Source organism: Oryza glaberrima, chromosome 3 (genome assembly GCF_000147395.1).
Source record: "Oryza glaberrima chromosome 3, OglaRS2, whole genome shotgun sequence".
Classification (NCBI taxonomy): Eukaryota; Viridiplantae; Streptophyta; class Magnoliopsida; order Poales; family Poaceae; genus Oryza; species Oryza glaberrima.
Window position 1 is genome coordinate 34,852,911 of NC_068328.1, and position 21,341 is coordinate 34,874,251.

Sequence of the window (21,341 nt, forward strand, 5' to 3'; positions counted from 1 at the left end):
GTTGATTGTTTCATCACGTTGCTCTCCTTTACTTCTTGACTAGGGAGACTGAGAAATTTGCAGCTAGAATGGGCAGATTTGAAAACTTATCTGAAAATTTCATAAAATTCCGTCCAAAATTGCTCCCGTCGGCCGATCCACGAGAGCCATGGGCTGGATCACAAGCCACGTTGGGCCGGGCCGTATTTTTATCTACCAAGAAAAGCACCAAGTTGCGGGCAATTTTTTTTTAACGACTCTGAAAAATTTTTGGATCTCGTGGTCGTAACCAAGAAAAAAAAATATACCACCACCCACACACCGACAGCTCCAAAATACAAACACAGAAGAATACTATCACCGGACTAGACGTTGCTAAGAATGACCGACCGCCACTAGACTAACTAAGAGCAACAACCGTGATAAAAAAAACCCTACCCATTCTTCTTCCTCCGCCGCCATTGTTCTCTGCTCTCTGCTTCTGCTTCTCTCTGACAATGTTGACGGCAGTTGCGGGAAAAAATTGTTCAGTCCCTAGAAAAGAAAAAGGCCAATTTAGCTTTCTTATATATACTTGCTCCGTTTTGTTAATATATCGACACCGTTAACTTTTCAACGCATGTTTAAGGGACGGATCCAGGAACAAAAAGAAAATTAGGGAGGGCTCAATTACGTAGTTTCTTCAACCTCCAGCCATTTAGGAACTTTTAGTTTATCATTCATGATAAAAAAAATCGAAGGTGTTCTGAGGGTATCCATGGGTCTTGTGAGTGTAGGGATAACTCAATTCTCCCTGCATCCACGTTGGATCCGCCCCTGCATGTTTACTCATTCGTTTAAAGTATATAATACATGGATCATGTTTAAAGTATTTTAAATGATGAAACAACTCACAACAAAATAAATTATAATTACACAATTTTTTTCAATAAAACAAATTAACAAGTAAAAAAATTAACGATATCATCGTATATTAAAATACAAAGGTAGCTCAAATACGAGTCATATTCCTCAACCGCAAAAAAAGATACTACTCCTTCCGTTTCAAAATATTTGACACCGTTGACTTTTTAGCATATGCTTGACTGTTCGTCTTATTAAAAAAATTTGTGAAATATGTAAAACTATATGTGTACATGAAAATATATTTAACAATGAATCAAATGATATGAAAAGAATATATAATTATTTATTTTTTTTAAATAAGACAAATGGTCAAACACGTACTTAAAAAGTCAATGGTGTCAAACATTTCGAAAGCGAGGGAGTATATTACTGTTTTGAGAGTGGTTTGCACTGATATTTCCCCGGTTATCTGAGCCCTTGTGTTTTAGATGAAGGGCCCAGATTAGGCCTAACGCACCACTCTGCACTGGTAATACTTCCGTGGATCCGCATTGTCCTTCTTCCTTGTCGAGCCGAGCAGCGCATCATCTCCATCCCGCCTCAACTCCGCCGCTCGATCGCCTCCACCCGCCGCCGTTCCGTCTACCTCTCCGACCCCCGGCGGGCGCCGCCGCCGCCGCCGCGCCTACCATGGTAACCTCCTGCCCCCACCTTATCCCGTTCCCTTTCTCTACTTACGCCTCTCTCCGGATCTGGCCTCTGGGCCGGCGCCGCATTTCCCCTTTCCGCCCACCGCGACGAGGCCTCCTGGACCCGCCAGATCTCGCCTCGAAACCTGAACCCTTCCTCTGGTCTACTCCACGGTATATTGATGGATCGACGGAGCCCTTCCGATAACCGATCACGGATTCTAGAAGGATGGGATGAGATTGTTTGTCGCTTTGGTTCGAGATTGCATTTTTTTTTAAAATCAGATTATTTGTGGCGTTTGCTTTGGAAGTATGGGTGAGTGCTCATGTGTTTGTGCTATTGTAGGCTAATACGCTGCGATTGTATCTCACTTGCATAAGGAACACTCTGGAGGCTGCCATGTGCCTGCAGGTCAAGGATCACCATTCCTTTGCATTCTGATCACCATGTTCTCCATGCTGAAATTTGCCTTCATAGATCATTTTCTGTCTTCTGTCCTCCATGAGTGTAATTTAATTTGCGTGTGTGTTTGCTTTACCTCCAGAATTTCCCTTGCCAAGAGGTCGAGAGACACAACAAACCGGAGGTGGAGCTAAAGTAAGTCGTGCTTCAAACTGAATTTTGTTTATTCAATGCTTTAGTTATGACCATGACCAAGAGAAAATGTTGCACTGATGTTTTAGTTTGAGAAACTGGACTTTCAGCATGTAGTCGAAAATCAACATATAATTCACTGTTGTAATGCAATATAATGTATTGTAAAGAGAACGATCTTCTTCTCCTTTTTTTTTCCTGTGCATTTGTTAGGTTCTGTTTTCCAAGGTGTTTCCTCATGAACCCATTCTCTAAACAGTCATAAATTTTTCCAAGTTAATTTCATAAGATTTATACAAAAGACCACCAATTCTATCATTGGCTCCTTTTATCCTTTATATATTTGTGGGAACCCTGTATTTCTATGTTACCACACTTAGTGAGAATAGACACTGAACTTGTAATTATACACGCCAATGCTGACTAATATATTTGGTCTAAAACATATCTTGCTATACAAATATTTTTTTCCTGTAGGGTTTCATGATTTCCTTTTGTTTTTATACCCTTCCTTGAAGTTCGTATACCTCTATTCTTCCCTCACAATTTATTCTTATTGCTTTTTACTTCGTTTTGCAGGACTAGCCCTGAACTTCTGCTGAACCCAGTAAGGAATCTCTCAGCATCATCTCCAATTCAGTCTATGATTCACCTGATTATTTAACACACTAGTGTAGAATTTTGATTTAATGACTCATTAATTACACTCAATTCACTTCTAAGTTAAAATATTTTCTCTACTGGATTATCTAGGGTACGCCAGAAATCACATATGCTAGAAGCAAATGCTACTCCATTAATTAAGTGAAAAACTGACAACACATGATGACGGAGTTCTGATTTTATCTTTCTAACAACACATGCCATTGTACCATGATGGAACTAATGTATTTTGACATTTGTTTCAAAAATTGTTGTCAATGTTTGCGCCACGCTTATGACTATGATACTTTATGATTTAAATACATGCATATAAGGAATTTAGGATCGAAGGTGAACAGTGCACTTTGACATAGAGTACATGGCATAAGGCAGGAGCAGTTTTTGGTGACATGTCTGATATCCCTCATATTATGTGACCCTTATGAACTCTACTAAATTTTTTGTTGAAGGTGACTGATTTAGAGTAATCTGCTGCCGTTTGGCTGTTTACTGGCAGATATAGCCTACGCCATTCTCCAAATTCTGCTTGTTTGGAGAGAAATTTTCTCTAGATGCCTCTAGTTTCTTAAGAATTATGACTCATAGAACTATAATATTTTCCTTCAAAACAGGTGCTCATTTGCCGTAATGAAGCAGAAAAGTGTTTGATAGAGACTTCAATCAACTCTATTCGTATTAGCATGAAGGTAATCATGAAATTATGATTGGATATTACTATGCTTATTGGGATAATATCAGTCAATCATTTGTCATCTGGTATACCATCATATGTTTTTCTCTTTATTGTTTGACAGGTCAAACAGGCAGATGAGCTAGAAAATATTCTTGCAAAGAAGTTTCTTAGGTTTTTATCAATGAGAGCAGAAGCATTCCAAGTGCTGAGGAGAAAACCAGTTCAGGTGGTTTTCCTTCTTGATGATCTGTTTCAATGCTCTTTAGCCAATTTTATACGTTTTCTGTTATCTGCTGAAAGTATTAGGAGTAGACTGCATTTTGTCAAGTCAGAGCATTGCATGACATCACTGGTCTAACTTGGTTTTGTTCATTTTCAGGGTTATGATATCAGTTTCCTGATAACAAACTACCACTGTGAGGACATGCACAAGCATAAGCTCATAGATTTCATTGTTCAGTTTATGGAGGTAAGGAAAAATGTTTTCCTTGGCTTTCCCATTTGCTACAGTTTGTGACTTTATACTCATATCACATATTCTGATTTGTGCTGTAGGACATCGACAAGGAGATCAGTGAGCTAAAGCTTTCGGTAAATACACGTGGTCGGTTAGTGGCAACTGAATTCCTGAAGCAGTTCATATGACACATTCTTGGCGATCTTTGGAAAACATAAAACCCTAGCATTGTTAGCTATGCTGTCTTGGCCTTTGGCGAGCAAATCTGGAAGGATCTTTCCACCACTTTGTTTTCCTTTTGTAAATGCGTTGACAAGGATATGTGAATTCTTGATCCAACTAGACCTCATTGGCAGCTAAAATCTGCCCAGGCAAGAGAGATGAGGGGAAACAAAGTCATGGTCAGTAGGTTGAGATAGATTTTTTGGCCTTTTGGTTCAAGAATCCTGTACTGTGCCGGCCAAGTTTTATTGGAATGTGGAATGTCAAAATTGGGGCTGATTCTGATTCTGATATGTCAAAATTGGAATGTGAAAATCAGAGACGCTTGTTGTCTCTGATTCTGATTTCAGTTCCATGGCAGGCTGCCTTAGCTGCGTAAATATATTTCACTGTTCAATCTATTAGCCTCAACAGTTGCCGTGAATTCCTGGTGAAGCAATCTATTTGTGCATACATACATGAATTTGACCAAGCTAACTGTCAACATCCATGCATGAATGAACATCTCGACGATGTGTCGATGTCCACGAACGTCGTTAACCTGGAGAACAAGATGTCCATGCAGAGACACAGGAAAAAAAGGTCAAACCACCCCTTGGCCAGCTTATCTCCAGCTCCGGCTTCAAAAAAAGGTGTCCGCTTCACACGCAACGGATCGAATGTGCTTAACTTTTATGTGTGATTCATTAGCAGAAAATCTGAAATTTTCAGTGAAGGAACCAGGGGAAGAAAGGGCTAAGGTTTTCCCTATACGAAGATTTGTTTAGCTGCTGATGAATTGATTTCTTCACCATATGGCCACATTAGCTTCACTGTGCATACATACACGCATGATAAGGAGAAGAGAGCCATTGTTGTTGACTGAGAAGGAGATACGCATGCATTCATGTGGGTGGAAAAATTGAGGTTAAATGGGGGTCGGAGTTTTGTTCTCCGACCCCTTTTGCACCTTTTGAAAATGGCGTTACTCCTTCAAGCTCGCTGTCGCCGCTGCGGTTCGTCAAGAGTGCGAGCTAACAATGGCGGCAATTCAGGCTTGCAACATCTGAAAAGAAGGCTTGCACAATAAACCAGAATACATACTGAGTTTATTCAGACAAATTAAACAATCCATCGAATCCCGATTTCAGCAAGCTAGCAGAGCATTAATTCATTTCAGTAGGAAAACTTATCTTCCGTTTCAGATCAACAGCTCTGCATGGTGGCATGCAGCATCTGAAAAGAAAGCTTTTGCATAGTAAACCACTGAATAGCAACATCTGAAAAGAAAGCTTTTGCACAGTAAACCAGGATATATTCTGAGTTATTCACACAAATAAAACGATCCATCCTAGCCCGGTTTTAGCGAAGCTAACAGAGCATTCATTTCAGTAGGAAACTTTCCTCCTTTTCAGATTTTCAGATCAAGGCCTGAATAGAGGCATGGCCGCAGCCCACAAGTTCAATTCAGTTTTCAGATCAACAACCCTGCATGGCGACATGAACTGATACCAGATTCATAACCATTTCACCATATATCATCCCTGGCTTTTATACTCCTCAAAACTACAAATGCACACACTAGTACATCAACCCAACACCACAAGTTAGAGCAAGGATTCCAAGCATCACATTCACCAATACCTTCACTCTGCACTGACATTTGGTAAGTCTACGAGTCTTGGTAACGAGCACTTTGAGTTGCATGCCCCAGGTTAACTGTTTCAGCCTTTGTAGTGAAGCTGAGATTGTAGAATCTGGTTGTCTTCCAGCAACCTGTCGTACTCCAGGAGAAGCTCCTCCGACTGCTTCTGTAGGGCGTTCACATGGGCCTCCGCTTCCAACGCCTTCCTCTCGTGATCTTCAGACTCCGATTTCAGCTTCTTCATACTCTCGTTTAGCTTAGCAATCTCCTGGTGGAGCTTCTTGATTTCACTGGAAGATTTCTCCTCCTTTTCACGGAATAACCGGTTCTCCATTTGAAGTTTCTCGACCTCCTCTCTTGATGTGTTGGCTGCTTTCCTCAGTGTAATCAGTTTTCGGAGGTAGTGGTGCAACCGGTCAATGACAAATGCAAGGAATAGAGTAAATCCTGCAGTGAGAGACCAGCTGTTAGAATCTATCATGCTTGCCATATTTAACAATGAACACATATCCTGAATTCCTGATTACACCTAGAGATAAGTGCTATACTTTTGGTTGAAGATAATAATACTAAACTTGCATAAAGCTTTCTGTAAGAGTATCCCATCAGTTGCAAATGTACTGATTAAATTGTTCAGAAAAACAACCTGGCATAACATAATGCATGGAGGCCAACTTTTATCAGTTCAGGTCTGAAACTCCTAACCTTCTACAAGGAAAGAGACCAGATTGGACAGACAGCTTCAAAGGTCAGACAACATGCTATGTATTTTATTTCAGCCAAACTGCCTTAATTACTTTATTTGTGACTAGATGATTTATTGGTTAATAGCACTTAGGGTAGGAACTCTAGTTGTGAGTACAGTGTGTGTACATGAGTCCTTGTATGAACAGGCTGACAAAGTGACAGTCCACCTTTATTAGTTGCCTGGGTATAGTACTCTGTAGATCCAACAAATCCTCCAATGCATAAATCCATATCAATTCCAAATGGGTACATCATACTGACCCTAAGGCATAAACATGAAACGTGTAATAGGTTTGTCATCTCTTATTATTCTACATTGACAGTTTGCATATTAGTATCATGATTCCTAACTTGTACTAGTAAATAAAATTACTAACCTAAGAATGATACTATGTACCAAAATGACCAAATAAAAGCAAAAGGTACTACAGTTACTGAAAATGTGATTTTCTTTCTTAAGCTGTTGCTTGATATAACCTCCATGTGACTTCTGAAATATGCTTGCAGTACAATACTCACTCAACTTACTAGTTCGTACAATGTGATCACATACTGACATAGTGACACTTGCCATTCTAGTTCTTGAATACTTCCTTCGCGTTTGCCACAATGTGGTTTATCAGATTAATAGAGCAAAAAAGCATGGAAACAGAAGTGATGAGACTGATATTCTAAATGGCCACCAAACAGTAGACTATAGTTAAAGAACAAATGATTTCTCACTCCATGCTACCATAATTTTTTTATCACCTAGATGGAGCATGAAAGCAGCAAAAACCTGATGCAAGCCTAAAGCAATAGGAGTCCTTATTGTATCCAACCCAGTCCACTACAGTAACATGGTACTACTGTTTCTTTACCAGTTGACCACACAAGGGACCTGGCATAAATGCAAAGTGCAATTTGCTCATTAAGAATTGAACATACACAACATTCTTCAATGATAGGATCATAACTTCCTGCTTCTAGTTTAAAATGTATAATGTAAACTCTCTAGCTTCTGTAAACCTTAGAAGTTAAAACAATATTTGGTTTGCACAATTATCTACCTCCTCCATCATTAAGAGCACTTGCTACACTTCATCCAAGTAGTAGTAACTAGTAAGTTGAGTAGTAAAGAATCAAGAATGATGAAATGGCGAGCTCACCGATGAGGGAGGCCTCGAGGAGGTGAGTCCGCCATAGCACCTGGTCCATGGGGCTGACGGTGCCGAGCTTGAGGCCCCTGTTCTGGATCTTGAGGATGCTGGCGACGCTGGACATGAGGATCACCGAGAGCGTGCAGGCCAGCGTCTTCACCGTCGCCGGGCCCTTCCCCGTCTTCGCCTGCTCCACGCCGCGCATCGCCGCCTCCCGCAGCGGCCCCACCTTCACCATCAGCAGCAGCGCCACCGCCGCCTCCGCCAACACCACCAAGAACAGCAGCTGAATCATCCTCCCAAAACCAACCCTTCCTCTCCTCTCCTCTCCTCTCCTCCAATCTTTTTCTTCTACTGTTCCGCCCTGAGAAAGCTGGGGGTTTTACCAAAACGAAGACCAGCTTTGCTCAATTTCTTCAGCATCAAATCGAGGAACCGGTGCAGGAATCGAGGTTGCTTTGCAATAACTCCACACCCCAAATGCTGAAGCACTCCTGGTAAAACCTCGGTTCTGACGGGGAGGAGTGGGGAAGAAATCGCAAATTTAATGGGAAAATTTGGAGATTGACAAGAACCTGCCACCTTTCTTGGCCTGCAAAAGGGTAGCTCATCAGCAATCAAGAGACCAAACCCAAAAGGGGGAAGCAAATGGAAAATTTCGAGAGGAGTGAAGAAACGAAGAAAGAAACCCACCTTGCCTTCTCTTGCCAAGAACCAACCCAATAGCTCAATCTCAAACCAATCAAGAGTCTGTAGCCGTGTGGGCAGATTATGGTACGATGCTAAAGAAGAACTAATTAACTAGTAAAGGCGCCGAGGCATTAGAGTAGAGTAGAGAGAGATGGCGGCGGCGAAAGGCGACGAGCAGGAAGGCGGCGTGCAAGCAGCTCACTCAGCTGGAGAAGAGAGAGAGAGAGAGAGAGAGAGAGAGAGGAGTGTGAAAGTTCATGGCCCCTGCTGCCTGCTCCGTGCTCTTTTTGTGATTGATAATGGCGCTTAACGCTGCTAATCCTAAAGTTGCAGGGACATGCTTAACTTTCAAGAGATTTTAAAAAGCTGCTACGAGCAATGCATTAGCAAACTTTACTGAAAACAACCTTTCTTTCTTCCATTTAGATAAGTATATGTGTTTGTGTTAAAGTAGGTGGTTTTTTAACAACAGCTCACACCTTTGTAGAATGTAAATTTCATGCTAGGTTCCTCTGGCAAAACGGCGGTGGGATACGAAACTATGAACCCATAAAAACACTTTGAAAATCGAAAGAAATTTGTGTATACAAAGAAATTCGTGCAAGTCTTTCTGCACTAGTAGAAGTAGAACTGTACAAGTACTGCCCTGGCTATTCTTTTTTATTCTTTCATCTGCTGTATTTTTGGACGATTCTGTAACGTGCCAGTACGGGGACTTGCACCGTGCTCTGCCAATTTGACCAAGTGTGATTCCTGCATTGTCGGCAGATTTCTGGTTTACACCCTGCATTTCTCTCCTCTCTGTAAAACGACGGCTTATCTCATCGTCGTCATTTGAACTTTTTTTTTAAAAAAATCCCATCGTTGTCGTCAGTTTGTGTTCTGCGACACGTAGATCGGATGAAGATGCAGGTCTGTCGATGTACAGTAATTGTACTCGAAACAAACAAGACTGTGTTTTGTGTTTAGTTCACACTGAATTTTGGAAGTTTGTTTGAAATTAAAACCATGTGACTAAAAAATTGAATTGTGTGTGTATGAAAGATTTAATGTGATAAAAAGTTGAAATCACAGAAGAGCCTAAACAGAAGAGGGAGGATGACAAAGGGATACAGTGCAATCCTGAAATAAGGTACAGTACACCCAGTGTTCTATCATCTCATATGACTGTAGTCTGTAATCAAATTATACAACGAACAATGCTATACGTATGACCTGTATGTCCGACCAGCGTACGATCAAACGGTAAAACAACTCAATACGTGACTGAGTATGAGTATGGTGACAACATGGCTTGGTTATACGGAGATTAACGTCACGAGCTCACGGCGTTAAGGTCGTTCCAAAGTCGCACAAGTTTAGTCGTACGTATAGTATTTTTCTTATACAACATTAGTTTGAAAAAAGGCTGTAGACAATGACTAGGAAAAGAGTGAAAAAAAGAGGTTGTTCAGAGATAATTATATTTTTCATACTTTTAGCTCTCAATGACTAGGATAGATATCAGATAAAGTTGCCCCCATGTTAGCTCGAGTAAATGTTGTTTTTCTACCTTTTAGGCTCACAAATATGGTCCTTTCTAGCATTAAATCCCATCTAAACCGAATCATTCTCCGGTTGAAATGTAGAGAATTTACATGAATTTATTCGGAACCCGAAGAAATCCAAATGATGCCTGTCTTATTTTTTAGATACTACTGAAATAAAAATATACAGGAATAATGCATGCCTCATAAAGAAAAAGAAAAGTCCTTTTCCAAAAGAGAAATTATGATAAGAGCTTTTCATAATCATCACGGTCTGGAGTTTGGACCACAGTAGACTCCAAGTTAGACCGGTCAGGGCAAACCAAAGCTCCGTGCCAGGGCGAAAGACGATGATACCATGAGAATTCCACGCAACAGCAACACCAAAGGAAGAAGTCGTTGCTGCAACAGTATGATAATCATCCTACCATTAGAGCATGCATAATAGCAAACTGTAAACTAGCTATAAACATATTTCGAAAAGATAAAAGAAGACAGAGAAGATCAGCGGCCTACAGATTTATAGCCAGCTGTAACACAGACTAAATATGTATGTGTGTATAACATGTGGGACCAAATATAAATTGTGTAGTATATATTTATGGATAACTATTGTATAAATTAGCTATTAAATTAACTATAGATAATTAAGAGCCAGTTAGCTATGCTATTAAACTTGCTTTTATACTACTATACGTAGCTGCAAATATTTATAACAAAAATCTTTGAAGGAGATATGCATATGCCCTTATTACGAAGGAGATTTTACTCCTGAGTCAACCAAGGAAAGAATGTTCGATGACCTGCCGCTGTGCAGTGCAGTTCAGCACTTCAGCCTTCAGCCACACTAGCATTGACAGCGTCAGCAACAGGAGCAGTTAAGCTAAGCTGCTTAATTCTTAAAGCTGAGTTACTGTTTACAGTTTAGCATTGCAGGGCAAAGCGTGTGTGTGTGGTGGTAATGGATAATTGGCGTGTGGTTAACCACCACGATGATGGTGAAACTGGAGTTAAGGCGATAGGTACAGGCCCGTGCAGGAAGGGGCCGGGGCAGTGACCACCACCACCACATCACCCACCGCATTCAGCATCATCAGCAGCCGGAAAGGAAGGGGAAGCAAGCGAGGAAGCAGCAAGAATCCGACGCCATAATGGTCAAACGTGACTCCTCCTCATCTTCCTCCTCCTCCTACCTTTTCTTCTTCCTTTCAATTCCTCCTGCTCTTCCTAGTCTCTTCCTGCTGCTACTGCTGCTGCTCTCGTATTGGGGGTCACTTGTTCTTCTTCTTTTACTGACCTTGTTGAATTGAACGCAACAACTTTCTTGGTCGGAATCCAGGAGGGAGAGGATTAGAGCAAGGAGCAGCGTCCTGAGGCGTGAAGGACCCACCTTTGCTGCTGTTCTTGGAGCTTCCCTGCCGAAATGGCCGTAAGTTCTTGCTCGATTGACTGACCTGTTTGTGTTTCCTGGGTTGCATCGTGCTTGGATCGGTTGGGTTTGCTCGAATCGTCTTGGGTGCTTCTCCTACCATGTGGGATTTCTCGGGGTTGCCTCTGATTTGCAGAAATGCTTGCTTTGTCATTTCTTTCTTCTCGGTGCCCAATGTTAGGGGTTCCTTAAATTACAGTATTTTTGTTTACTGGTGAGGAGACAGGTTGCATCTTGTGGAATCATTTTCTTGTTGCCTCCTTTTGGGGCTATTTTCCTTGGGATCTTTTTAATTTCCCAAGAAAATGTGCCAATCTGAAACCGAAATTGTTGCCATGTCCTTTTCTGCTCAATTATGTAGTTCTCCAATCTGCCAAGATCCAGCCTTTCTGCATTCAAGGATGCAATTTATGCTGCGGATTCAATGTTACAAGAATGTCGACATGGCATGCTTGCAGGGCTGATTTGCTGAGTAATATATTAATGCAGGAATCTCGTGCAGAGAAAAGATCTCAGCTTTGTGAATGTGATAATTGATACAGCTTGTTTACTTGCTCGTTTGAGACTTGTCCTTTTAATGCATCCTTAGGAGTGTTCCTGCAGAAAAGATGCATAAGTAGTTACATTCAAGTTCTTTCAAGCAGTATAGATAGCAGGATCTGAGTAAATTCTGGTTGATCGGACAAAGCTGATGTCATGCATACATGATTACAATAGAGAATATCTGAGAGTTTAGATAATCATGCCTATTTAGGCTAGAATTATAATTCCTGTTACATATGAAAGAAAACATGATGACAACTGACAAGGCAACAAGCTCATGTAGTAGATTCAGCAATCAGCATGCTGTCTGCTCTAGACATTTTTTTTTCATGAGCTCTTTTTTCGGAGTATATGTGCTTCTTTATTTTTCTTAGCGCATTTCAATAATATGATAGTTCTTTGTTAAACTTTACCAGCATAAAGGAGTTCCTAAATTTGGAAGCTGGGAGGATGAAGACCGTGGTGAACACCTCTACACACAGTATTTCGAAAATGCCCGCAAGGGTAAATCTCCAGGGAGGTCTGTTAATCCAAACAATCATCATGGAGATACTGAAGCACTCTCTAAGGCCTCTCCCCTGCACGCTGGATCTGATCCAGCCATGAGAAAGCCCAAGGATGACAGACGCTCAAACCGAGAAGATGATCTTCGTCAGCACGAAACCACTGTTCGAAAACCATATGCTGAGTCACCTAATCATAGATATGGGGATCATACCAACTATGACAATGCCGTGAGAAAAACCGGCATAGAGAAGTCACCCGTTCATCCCCGTCACCAGGCAAGAGTTGCAAACAAGGGTGGAGTTTCGTCTCCTTCACGTGACCGTAGGGGTTCATTGGAAGGAAACCGTGGATCTGCTCCCACTACACCTGGAAGGTCCAAGTTCAGATCAACTGGCCGTGGTGATGAGACGGTAAAGCTCTAACTTATGATGCATGGTATTAAGTAAACTGCCCTTTGATTCATTGACTACAAGCATAACTTTAGATGAAGTAATTAGTTGCGTATGCAGCCTGATAGAGGATCAGCCGTGCCAAAGTTTGGAGAATGGGATGAGAAAGATCCTTCTACAGGTGAAGGCTTCACTGACATATTTGAGAAGGTGAGGGAGGAGAAACAGTCTGGTACCGGCAACGCTCCCGTCATGACCAGCGAGGCAGATTATATCAAACGCTATCAACAACGCAAATATGAATCCACAGTAAGTCTGCTTACTTAAAAAAAATATGGTCAGATGTGTGGAGCAAAACTATTTTGTTTTACACATTGCTTCAGATATATTTGAACGAGAAAATTGCTCATATGCCAGTTGCCACTTGAGTTCGTCAATACTTGAGCTGGGTCTGCCTCTGTTAATTTTTAGGGATCTTGACACCATGCGTAGTTATTATGCAGTAAAAATTGTCTTAAATCTACTGCTTCGAGTAGCCGCATTCTATAATTTATCGGCAAAGTCATTGCAACAATACTTCTGGTTTTTACTGGAGTATATAGTGGTTGCAAAAAGTTGGTACTACAGCAAAAATAATGGTTTTACTAGAAGTTTGGTTAGGGTTGTTTGCAAGGAATCTTGTACTGTATGATTGCTTACAGTATGATTTGGTAATATTTTAATGTAATCCACTTTACAGGTGTTGTGTAACAAATTCCTATTTTAATTCAGTTTATCGCTTCCTTGCAGGGCTGCTCATGCTTCAGTTGGTTCAAGAACTGAACTGACAGCCATCCAGCCAAGTCCTGTCAGCGAGGCCTACATAAATTTGTGTTGAAATGTATCATTATGAGATGAATACCTCCAATCTGTTGTCATTGTTGAGATATTGTTTGGTAGCGAGACATGACATGTATTTACACGAATTTGAAGCTTCTTGTTGAGCATTTTGTGCTTTTTTTGTATAATGAGGGATTCGTTTATCTTGGAAGGATCATGCAGTTTTGTCTCATTGCTAGATTGAAGGGCATGTGTTTGGGTACGAGGATCCAAATCCTTACGACAAAGGCTAGAGTTTAACCAAATCATAAAATTTCAGGCCACTTATGAAAAACAAGTAAAATGATTTGTGGACCTGAATTTCTTTGTTCTTCCTTGGACACTGTAAGTTGCCGAGCCTCAACAAACACCTGACATGAAAAATACAGGTTTCATCTGTCCTGAAATGCAGCTGTTTGCACTGCAGGAAATGCATCTTCTCTTCTGCATTAGATTAGATAAGCTGCGCAGATAGTATAGGCTTACATGGGCCACGGGATCCCGCGGTGGTTTGCTGAATTTTGTTGCAGTAGGCCATCCGATCTTTCGGGACTGTAGTTTTTTTTGTTTGTATGTGAAATAAATTTTAGTTCAGCAATAGCATTTCCAACGCTGAGGATTTTTATTTTTCTTGCAAATCTTATAACGATTTTGTCGAGAACAATTCTGATAGTTACACACATGCACTCCATCTCCATGCAACTTGAGTGATTTGTTAGCAGCTTGTACCAATCTTCCTTTTTCTTTCTCCCAATGGGAAATCCATTCCGGAATGTGCAGCTAAAATACAAATTAGACAGGGTGGACGGTTTTTCCCCCAGTCGCTCTCGCACGGGCGGCTCGGGGGCGACGAAACCCTAGCCGCCTGCCTCCACTTCTTCCCCCCACCTCGCCGCCGCCGGAGCTTCCGGCGGCGGGCAAGGAAGGCGGCGGCGAGGCCTTCCTTTCTTCGCGGCGACTCATTCCTCAGCGCGACGTGAACGGGACGCGCGATGAAGCCCCCACCGGCCGTGTCCTCGGCGACGGCGGGGAGGTGTGGGGAGGCGGATCCGGCGCCCCAAAGCCTGGATCCGGCCATCCCTCGCCTGGATTCGGTGTGGCGGTGGCGGCTCGGCGATGCAGCCTAGGCGCGGCGGCCGTGTCCTCGGCGGCTAGGGGTGGCGCCCTAGGGGTTCCGAGCGAAAGCTTAGCCCAATTTCTTTGGGCCAACAGTGGCTACGCCTTCAGGCGTGGTAACCCTCCTGAGGGCATTGTTGAGGTACCCCTCCCCCCTCAGCAAGGAGGTTTAGGTGAAAACCTTGTCCAGTTCTTTGGACAGATGACAATGGCGTCTTTCGGCGTCACGACCCTTATGAGGGCCTTGTGGTGGTGTTGTTGGCTTGGTGGCGATCGGTCTCGCATAACGATGGCTGGTTCGGTGCTTGGTTTCCCTCTCTGTAGCGTGTGTTTGGGCGGTTGGCACATGGTTCGGGGTGTGTGCTCTGGTGCACATCCTTTCTCGACAACCAGCTGATACCTACAAGGAATGCACTTTAGTACTTCCAGTGCATATCAAGCAACATCTTCAAACAACTTGTCGAACAACAATGATATTATGTTGGATTGTTGATCAATCACAAGTATCTTCTGCAGTCATGTCATGTAGAAAAAGGAACATCATGAAATGGAAGTGCTAGCTGTCTCTCTCTTATGTTGGAGCACGAACGAGATCAAACACATCATAGTTCACAATAAAAGAAAAGGGATAAAAAAAATGTGAAACAGTTTAAGCTGTTCTTCAGCTTGACCTGGGACTAGCTTTCCGCTTAAAGTCAAGGCCTTGGATCATCGGTTTCATCCTTCTTGTAGCAGCTCACACCAACCAGACGATCGACTTTACTGGAGTTTATTTTGAGAAAGGGTAGGTAAGTAATACATTCTACCATGAGGCACAATCACACAATTAATAACCCATCACTTGTAGATTTGGTAACGATCCTACAAGGAAGTCATAACATAGAGAGAGTCAGCATAAGGATAGTGGTTAGCATTTCATTCGAAATCAATCATGTACGCTGATGTTACAAACCATGATAACAACTCTCATCTGGTCCTGAATCTGTTACTTCAAGCACAGCAGCCTAGCGATTGCAGATTGATGGGCCTTTGGTTCTAGCAAACAAAAGATAATAGTAATAAAAAATGTTATGTGTTGGTTGGATAATATGTAGACTACAGTATTCCATAGTCAAGTTTGGCATAAGATGATTAGAAGGAACTACGTATGCTCAAACTACATGCGATGTAGCTATGAGTTACAAGAGAAATGATAGGTAACACATTTTATGGAAAATATTTTTTATTTATTTTAGATAATATTATAATTTATTCCCTCTGTCCCAAATTATAAGACCTATATTTTTTATACGATCTTCAATAATATACTTTGACCAGTACTTTATTTCATTCTAACTCAACAAATATGAAATTAGCATCACATTAAAAATACTTCAAAATATGAATATAATGATATAACATGCATAATACTTAGTATAAATATAGTTAGTATGATTATTAGTCAAAAGCTATCGAGTTTAATTTTTCTTAAAAATGGGTGCCCTATAATTTAGGACGGAGGGAGTATTATTAATACGTTGTAAAGCACATGCATTCAGCTAGCATACTAGTAATGGCTACAGTAGATATAACTAGATTCTTTTGTATACCAAAATGCAATCCAAAAATTTGAAGTGTTTAGGTCACACAACTGCACATGTGAGTTATCGATGTGCATTGTACTCTGTACATGTACATATAGGACCTGTTCACTTTGATGAAAAAAAACCTTACCAAATTTTGGCATGCATAGTTGCCAAAATTTTAGTAACTTCCATGTAACTTGCCAAAATTTTGGCAAGATTTCTTATATAGTTACCAAAATTTGGTAGCAAACTAAATGTAGCCACTTTTTTTGGTAACTTTATCAAAACTTGTTAAGGTTGAAAATGACATCAAAGTGAACAGGCCCATAATCGTATTAATGGTTGACTAGAGGTTCTATGCACCACACTCGCAAACTTTTACCACTAAATCGTAGTACATGCTTAAGCCGAGAGTTGCCTTTGGGCACCCACCAAATTAAATTGAGCTCCTGGCTATTCTTATTATTAAAAGAAATGAAGAAAGTGGAGATTACCTTCGTAGCAGGCATCTAGCTCTTTCTCCTCGATGTCATCCAGACGTTGTTGCAGGCTCGGTGGAAGCACCTTTATACTAGAACAGGAACGAATTTTAACATATGTAAGAGATGAGTATGCTTGAGGCCCCTTCGGCAAGGATACCAGGCCTGGGCAATTAACAAGTCTGAGGTGTTGCAGCGACGGGAGCTCTCCTAAGCAAGATTCCAGTGATTTCAAGCTCCCGCAATATTCGATACTTAATGCTTGAACGGCATCCAGCTTTCCTGAGAGGGACTGAAGTTTTTCACAGACACAAATTTCCAATTTCTTGATGCACGGAGGAAGATGGAGAGCCTCCAAACGATAGCACCCCGCTATATCTAGAGATTCTAGGCGTGGAAGGACGTGATCGTTGGAGCCTGATATTAATGATGACTTATCCAGCTGTGCAAAGTTTTCTGCACTCACCAACATTGTTGTATCCTGCTGCTGATTGAATATGATGGACTTCAGGCCTTCGCACGCCACAATTTTTAACAGCTTGAGAGACGCCGGTAGATTGGGGACCTCTACAAAAGAAAGACAAGAGTGTATAAATAGGGACTCCAAACGTGGCAGGAGTTCACTTGGTGCTGGTGCAGATTGTGTGTGTCCTGTCAGATTAAAGCATTGAAGAATATCTAACGTCCTCAAGGAAACCAAGCCCTGGAACACCTCTTCTGGCCAGTAGATAAGCGCATCGACCCGCCAAATTCTCAGATCTAGGAGCTGAGCAAAACATGTCCTCAGAGCCAGCGCGCTTGGGTGAGAGAATAAAAGGTTGCAGCCAGTTAAGTACATATGTTCCAGGGGAGATTTTTGATTCCATTTCTCATCCTCAATCACCAATTCACTCGAATCTTGTTGCTTGGCCACCGATGCTTTTTCTGTGTCATCAATTGAGAATTCCAGACGGAGACTGTACAATGAAGTAATATATCTGCTGGCTGCCTGTAGGGATATTCGTTGATTGCCTCCCTCTATGTGTAAGTATCTTAGCTTTGGTGCTTCAGGTAGAGTAGTCAGCTCTGGGCACCGTCTGATTGATAAACAGTCAAGCTGAGGAAATGTTACCTCCTCCCTTGGAGTTCCATCGACTGCCTCCCATTTTTGAAAGATATCCAAACCATAAAATACCATTCTCTTCAATGCTGGAAATGCAGAATGACACACGGTGCAAACTCCTCCAGACAATTCTGAAATCACATTTGACGCTTTTGGTAAGGCAGTTAGCCTAGGGCAACTTGAGATTGTCAGCTTTTCAACCTCAGGAAATATCACCTCTTCTCCTTTTACCTCATTTGTGTCCCACCATGTCTCAAAATTTGTCATATCAGACAAGGTAAGCTTCTTCAGTTTGCGAAATGTAAAGTGGGTGTATGTGTCACTGTTGAACAAGCAATTTAAATCATCCAGTCCTTCCAGCCAAAGAACTTTTAGAGCCGGTAGTTGCCACAGTGGAGGAAGCTTCTCGAGATTTTTGCAACCATCTAACACAAGCTTCACCATGTACCGCAGTTTATTCATCCAAGTTGGACATGTACTGCTCCCAGAGTGATATATACTCAGAACCTTGAGCCCCTCGTGAGGCGTGAGAACTTCCAGCACCTCTTTATGATTATGACTCTGTGCCTCCTTGTACTCCTGATCAGTACATCTTAAGATCAATTCGGTCAATTTTTCCTTCTTTCCGAGATTTGCTGCTTTTGCATCAGCTTTTGCCACATTTTCCAGTTGTGTTAGCTCTAGTCGACCACCAAGGTCCAACTGCCGCAGCTCTCCCAAATCACTGCAGCCAGAGCAAGTACCGGCTACAAAACATGTAAGCGTCTGTAGGCAAGTGAGGTGTCCGAGGTCCGGAGGCATGCTTTTTAACCTCCGACATCCGTAAGTGTACAAGTGACGGAGGGCGGTCATGTACTTCATTCCGTTTGGGAGTCGACGAAGATATTCACAGTAGGAAAGGTTCAATGTTTGTAGATGATATAGGATGCTTATGTCTTCAGGAAGTGCTTTAATTTTACTGAATGAGAGATCAAGATACCTCAGGTGATGATGATACTTTGGTTTCAGGATCAAACCTCCCCTTATCTGTAATGCTCGCAATGACCTGAGTTTTGATAAATTCTGCAAATCTTCATTTCGCGAGGAATATATCAATGTTTGGATACCAGGATAACCTTTCTCTTGTGAAGAATTAAGAATAGATTCTGGTCTATCACCTGACAAAAATAAATGGCGAGCGGAATAAGGGAAATCCTCACATCTAATACTTTCTGAATCTATGGCAGCACATTCTTTTTCCATGGAAGATTGTGCAACATCATGCATAAGATCATGGATCCTACCAGTAATCTTAGAGCCCTTTATATCATGGAACTCAAATGGGATCCCCTTCACATCCTGAAAAAATGACCTTGACACCAACTCACTGAAAATTCTTTTACCAATGATTTCAGGGCACTCTCCTTGTTTCTCCGGGATAAAACCATTGGCCATCCATAACTGGATCAGCATTTCCACGTCGATCTCATGATCCTTGGGAAAAATAGCACAGAAGGAAAAGCATTGCCGCATATATGATGGCAAGCAATTGTAACTGAGCTTGAGTATTGGTAAAATTCCATTTTCCTCATCGCAAATTGTGCTTCTGCTTAATATAGTCTCCCATTCTTTCTCGGTGGTCTTCGTACGCAGTGTAGAGCCCAAAGCTGTTGCAGCTAAAGGGGAACCAGAACATTTCTTGGCAATATCACCAACCATTTTGAGTAGCTCAGGAGGCCTTTTTTGTTGTGAACTGAAAGCACTTCTCTCGATAATATCCTTTATAAAGCTTTCATGCAATCTGTCGAGATGATGAACTTCTTTAGGTGGAGCCATTAGTTGAGCAACTGCTTGATCACGAGTTGTTGTCAAAACTGAGCTACCGCTGCCACCATGCTGAAGGTAGGACTTGAGTGCTTCCCACTTACTAGCTTCACGGTTCCAGACGTCATCCAAAACGAGGAGGAACCTCTGCCCATTCACAACTTCTTTAAATTCATTACCATTGTTCTGTTTGCGAGCTTTTTCAAGTATGCTTTTGGCCAGCGAATCCACATCGAAGTTGTCAGAGACACACACCCAGAGCAACAACTGAAAATGCTTCTGAATTTTAGGGTCATTGTAAATGAGCTGCGCTAAGGTGGTCTTGCCCATCCCCCCCATTCCTACAATGGGAATAACAGTGAGATCCCCATTGCTGGCTTGAGCAAGCAATGAATTGACAATCTTATGTCTGTCTTCCTCTCTTGATCTGTTGGCAATGTCCAAAGAAAGGTCGGAGATTTTAGAATCCGTCTTCCTCCATTTCATGGACGACATTGGTGGCTCTGGTCGGAATTTAAACCCAAAGGCATTCATCTCTACAATTAGGACCTCAATTGCATTTAGAATAATGCTGAGCTTGTTGCACATCCTGTAACGGAACACAATACGGTTGTGAGTAGGAAAGAGCTTTATTACATCCATGCCGAGCATCTTGTAGTGCCCCTTGGCCTTGGCTTTGCGGCGGAGTGCCTCGTACTTGAACTCGTCGAAGACATCATTGGCTTGGTAGGCCACCTTCCGGAGCGCCTCGAGCCATGCTTTCACCCCTTCCCTGTGTTTTGCCGCCTGCTCCTCAGCGTCGGCGATGACGTCGAGGATGGCGGGCAGCTTGCGTTTGAGGATCTCATGCTGCTCCTCCATGCCCTCCATAACCTTGTACTGCTCCAGGAGGTAGCTGGAGGCCTTGTCCTTCACCATGGACAGCAGTGGCCCGACCACCATGGTGGCCATTAGCTCCGCCATCGGAAGGATCCCCTAGAGCTAGCAACACAAGCACAGAACACAGGGAAGCACAATAGCTGGGTGGAGAAGGCAAGGAGTCTGGACAACTGCTGCTGCGGAAAATGAAATACTGAAGGCAAGGGAATATTGCAAGGATTCACTGGTTGTGTTGGATTACTTGCATCGACTACAACAATGTAGAATGACTCAACCACGTTTGGGTCACTCGAAGTAACTCATTTTAATTTGTACACTTGCATTTGTACTGCCTCTACGCTAAAATATACAACAAGCTACTTTCTCCCTTTTAAAATATTGTTATCTACATATGTGATTAGATTCTTTCTAGCACAGCAAGTCTAAACACGAGAGAATCTAAATAAACTTATGTCTAAATTCTTTATACTAGATAGCGGTATTTATTTTAGAATGTAGACAATAGTATTCACAACTAGTGAAGATGAAGAATAAGTAATGGTAAAAAAAAATGAGAAAATCATTAGTTTTAATTATTACAAATTTGATGAATGGATTTATTTGTTATTTTAGAGCAATTTCTATATAGAAAGTTTTTTTTACAGAACACACCGTTTAACAATTCGAAAAACATGCTAATAAAAAATAAGGTAATATATATATATCTTGATAAAAAAGAACGGGTCTTTAGTGGACTAGAGGGGACACATCAAGTCCTAGTTTATAGAGTGATGGAGATAGTAGTTAACTCCTCCCTCCATCCCAATATTATATAATAACCT

At 41.7% G+C, this 21,341-nt stretch overlaps 4 protein-coding genes across 6 annotated transcripts; 2 read left to right on the forward strand and 2 right to left on the reverse strand.

Moving 5' to 3' along the window:
- Positions 1-1,369: 1,369 nt before the first annotated feature.
- Positions 1,370-4,477, forward strand: LOC127767548 (actin-related protein 2/3 complex subunit 4). Its single transcript, XM_052292919.1, has 8 exons — positions 1,370-1,518; positions 1,861-1,926; positions 2,060-2,112; positions 2,689-2,716; positions 3,384-3,458; positions 3,567-3,671; positions 3,825-3,914; positions 4,001-4,477. Exons 1-8 carry the CDS (start codon positions 1,516-1,518, stop codon positions 4,088-4,090), a joined length of 510 nt encoding a protein of 169 aa, XP_052148879.1. The 5' UTR covers positions 1,370-1,515; the 3' UTR covers positions 4,091-4,477.
- A 986-nt stretch (positions 4,478-5,463) lies between these two features.
- On the reverse strand, positions 5,464-8,621 carry LOC127767547 (uncharacterized). Its single transcript, XM_052292918.1, has 3 exons — positions 8,328-8,621; positions 7,644-8,226; positions 5,464-6,195 (listed from the first exon to the last, which is right to left on the reverse strand). The coding sequence occupies exons 2-3, from the start codon at positions 7,927-7,929 to the stop codon at positions 5,828-5,830; spliced, it is 654 nt and encodes a 217-aa protein (XP_052148878.1). The 5' UTR covers positions 7,930-8,226; positions 8,328-8,621; the 3' UTR covers positions 5,464-5,827.
- A 2,259-nt stretch (positions 8,622-10,880) lies between these two features.
- LOC127768799 (RPM1-interacting protein 4-like) lies at positions 10,881-13,775 on the forward strand. Of its 3 annotated transcripts, none has more exons than XM_052294448.1 (5): positions 10,881-11,004; positions 11,190-11,279; positions 12,239-12,739; positions 12,827-13,027; positions 13,508-13,775. In XM_052294448.1, exons 2-5 carry the CDS (start codon positions 11,274-11,276, stop codon positions 13,538-13,540), a joined length of 741 nt encoding a protein of 246 aa, XP_052150408.1. In that variant the 5' UTR covers positions 10,881-11,004; positions 11,190-11,273; the 3' UTR covers positions 13,541-13,775. The 3 variants fall into 3 exon arrangements, with proteins under 3 accessions (XP_052150408.1, XP_052150410.1, XP_052150409.1); XM_052294450.1 differs by having other exon boundaries at positions 10,882-11,004; positions 12,839-13,027; XM_052294449.1 differs by having other exon boundaries at positions 10,889-11,011.
- Positions 13,776-15,208: 1,433 nt separating this feature from the next.
- LOC127765830 (putative disease resistance protein RGA3) lies at positions 15,209-20,672 on the reverse strand. Its single transcript, XM_052290788.1, has 3 exons — positions 16,752-20,672; positions 15,645-15,727; positions 15,209-15,553 (listed from the first exon to the last, which is right to left on the reverse strand). Exons 1-2 carry the CDS (start codon positions 20,602-20,604, stop codon positions 15,678-15,680), a joined length of 3,903 nt encoding a protein of 1,300 aa, XP_052146748.1. The 5' UTR covers positions 20,605-20,672; the 3' UTR covers positions 15,209-15,553; positions 15,645-15,677.
- Positions 20,673-21,341: the final 669 nt, after the last annotated feature.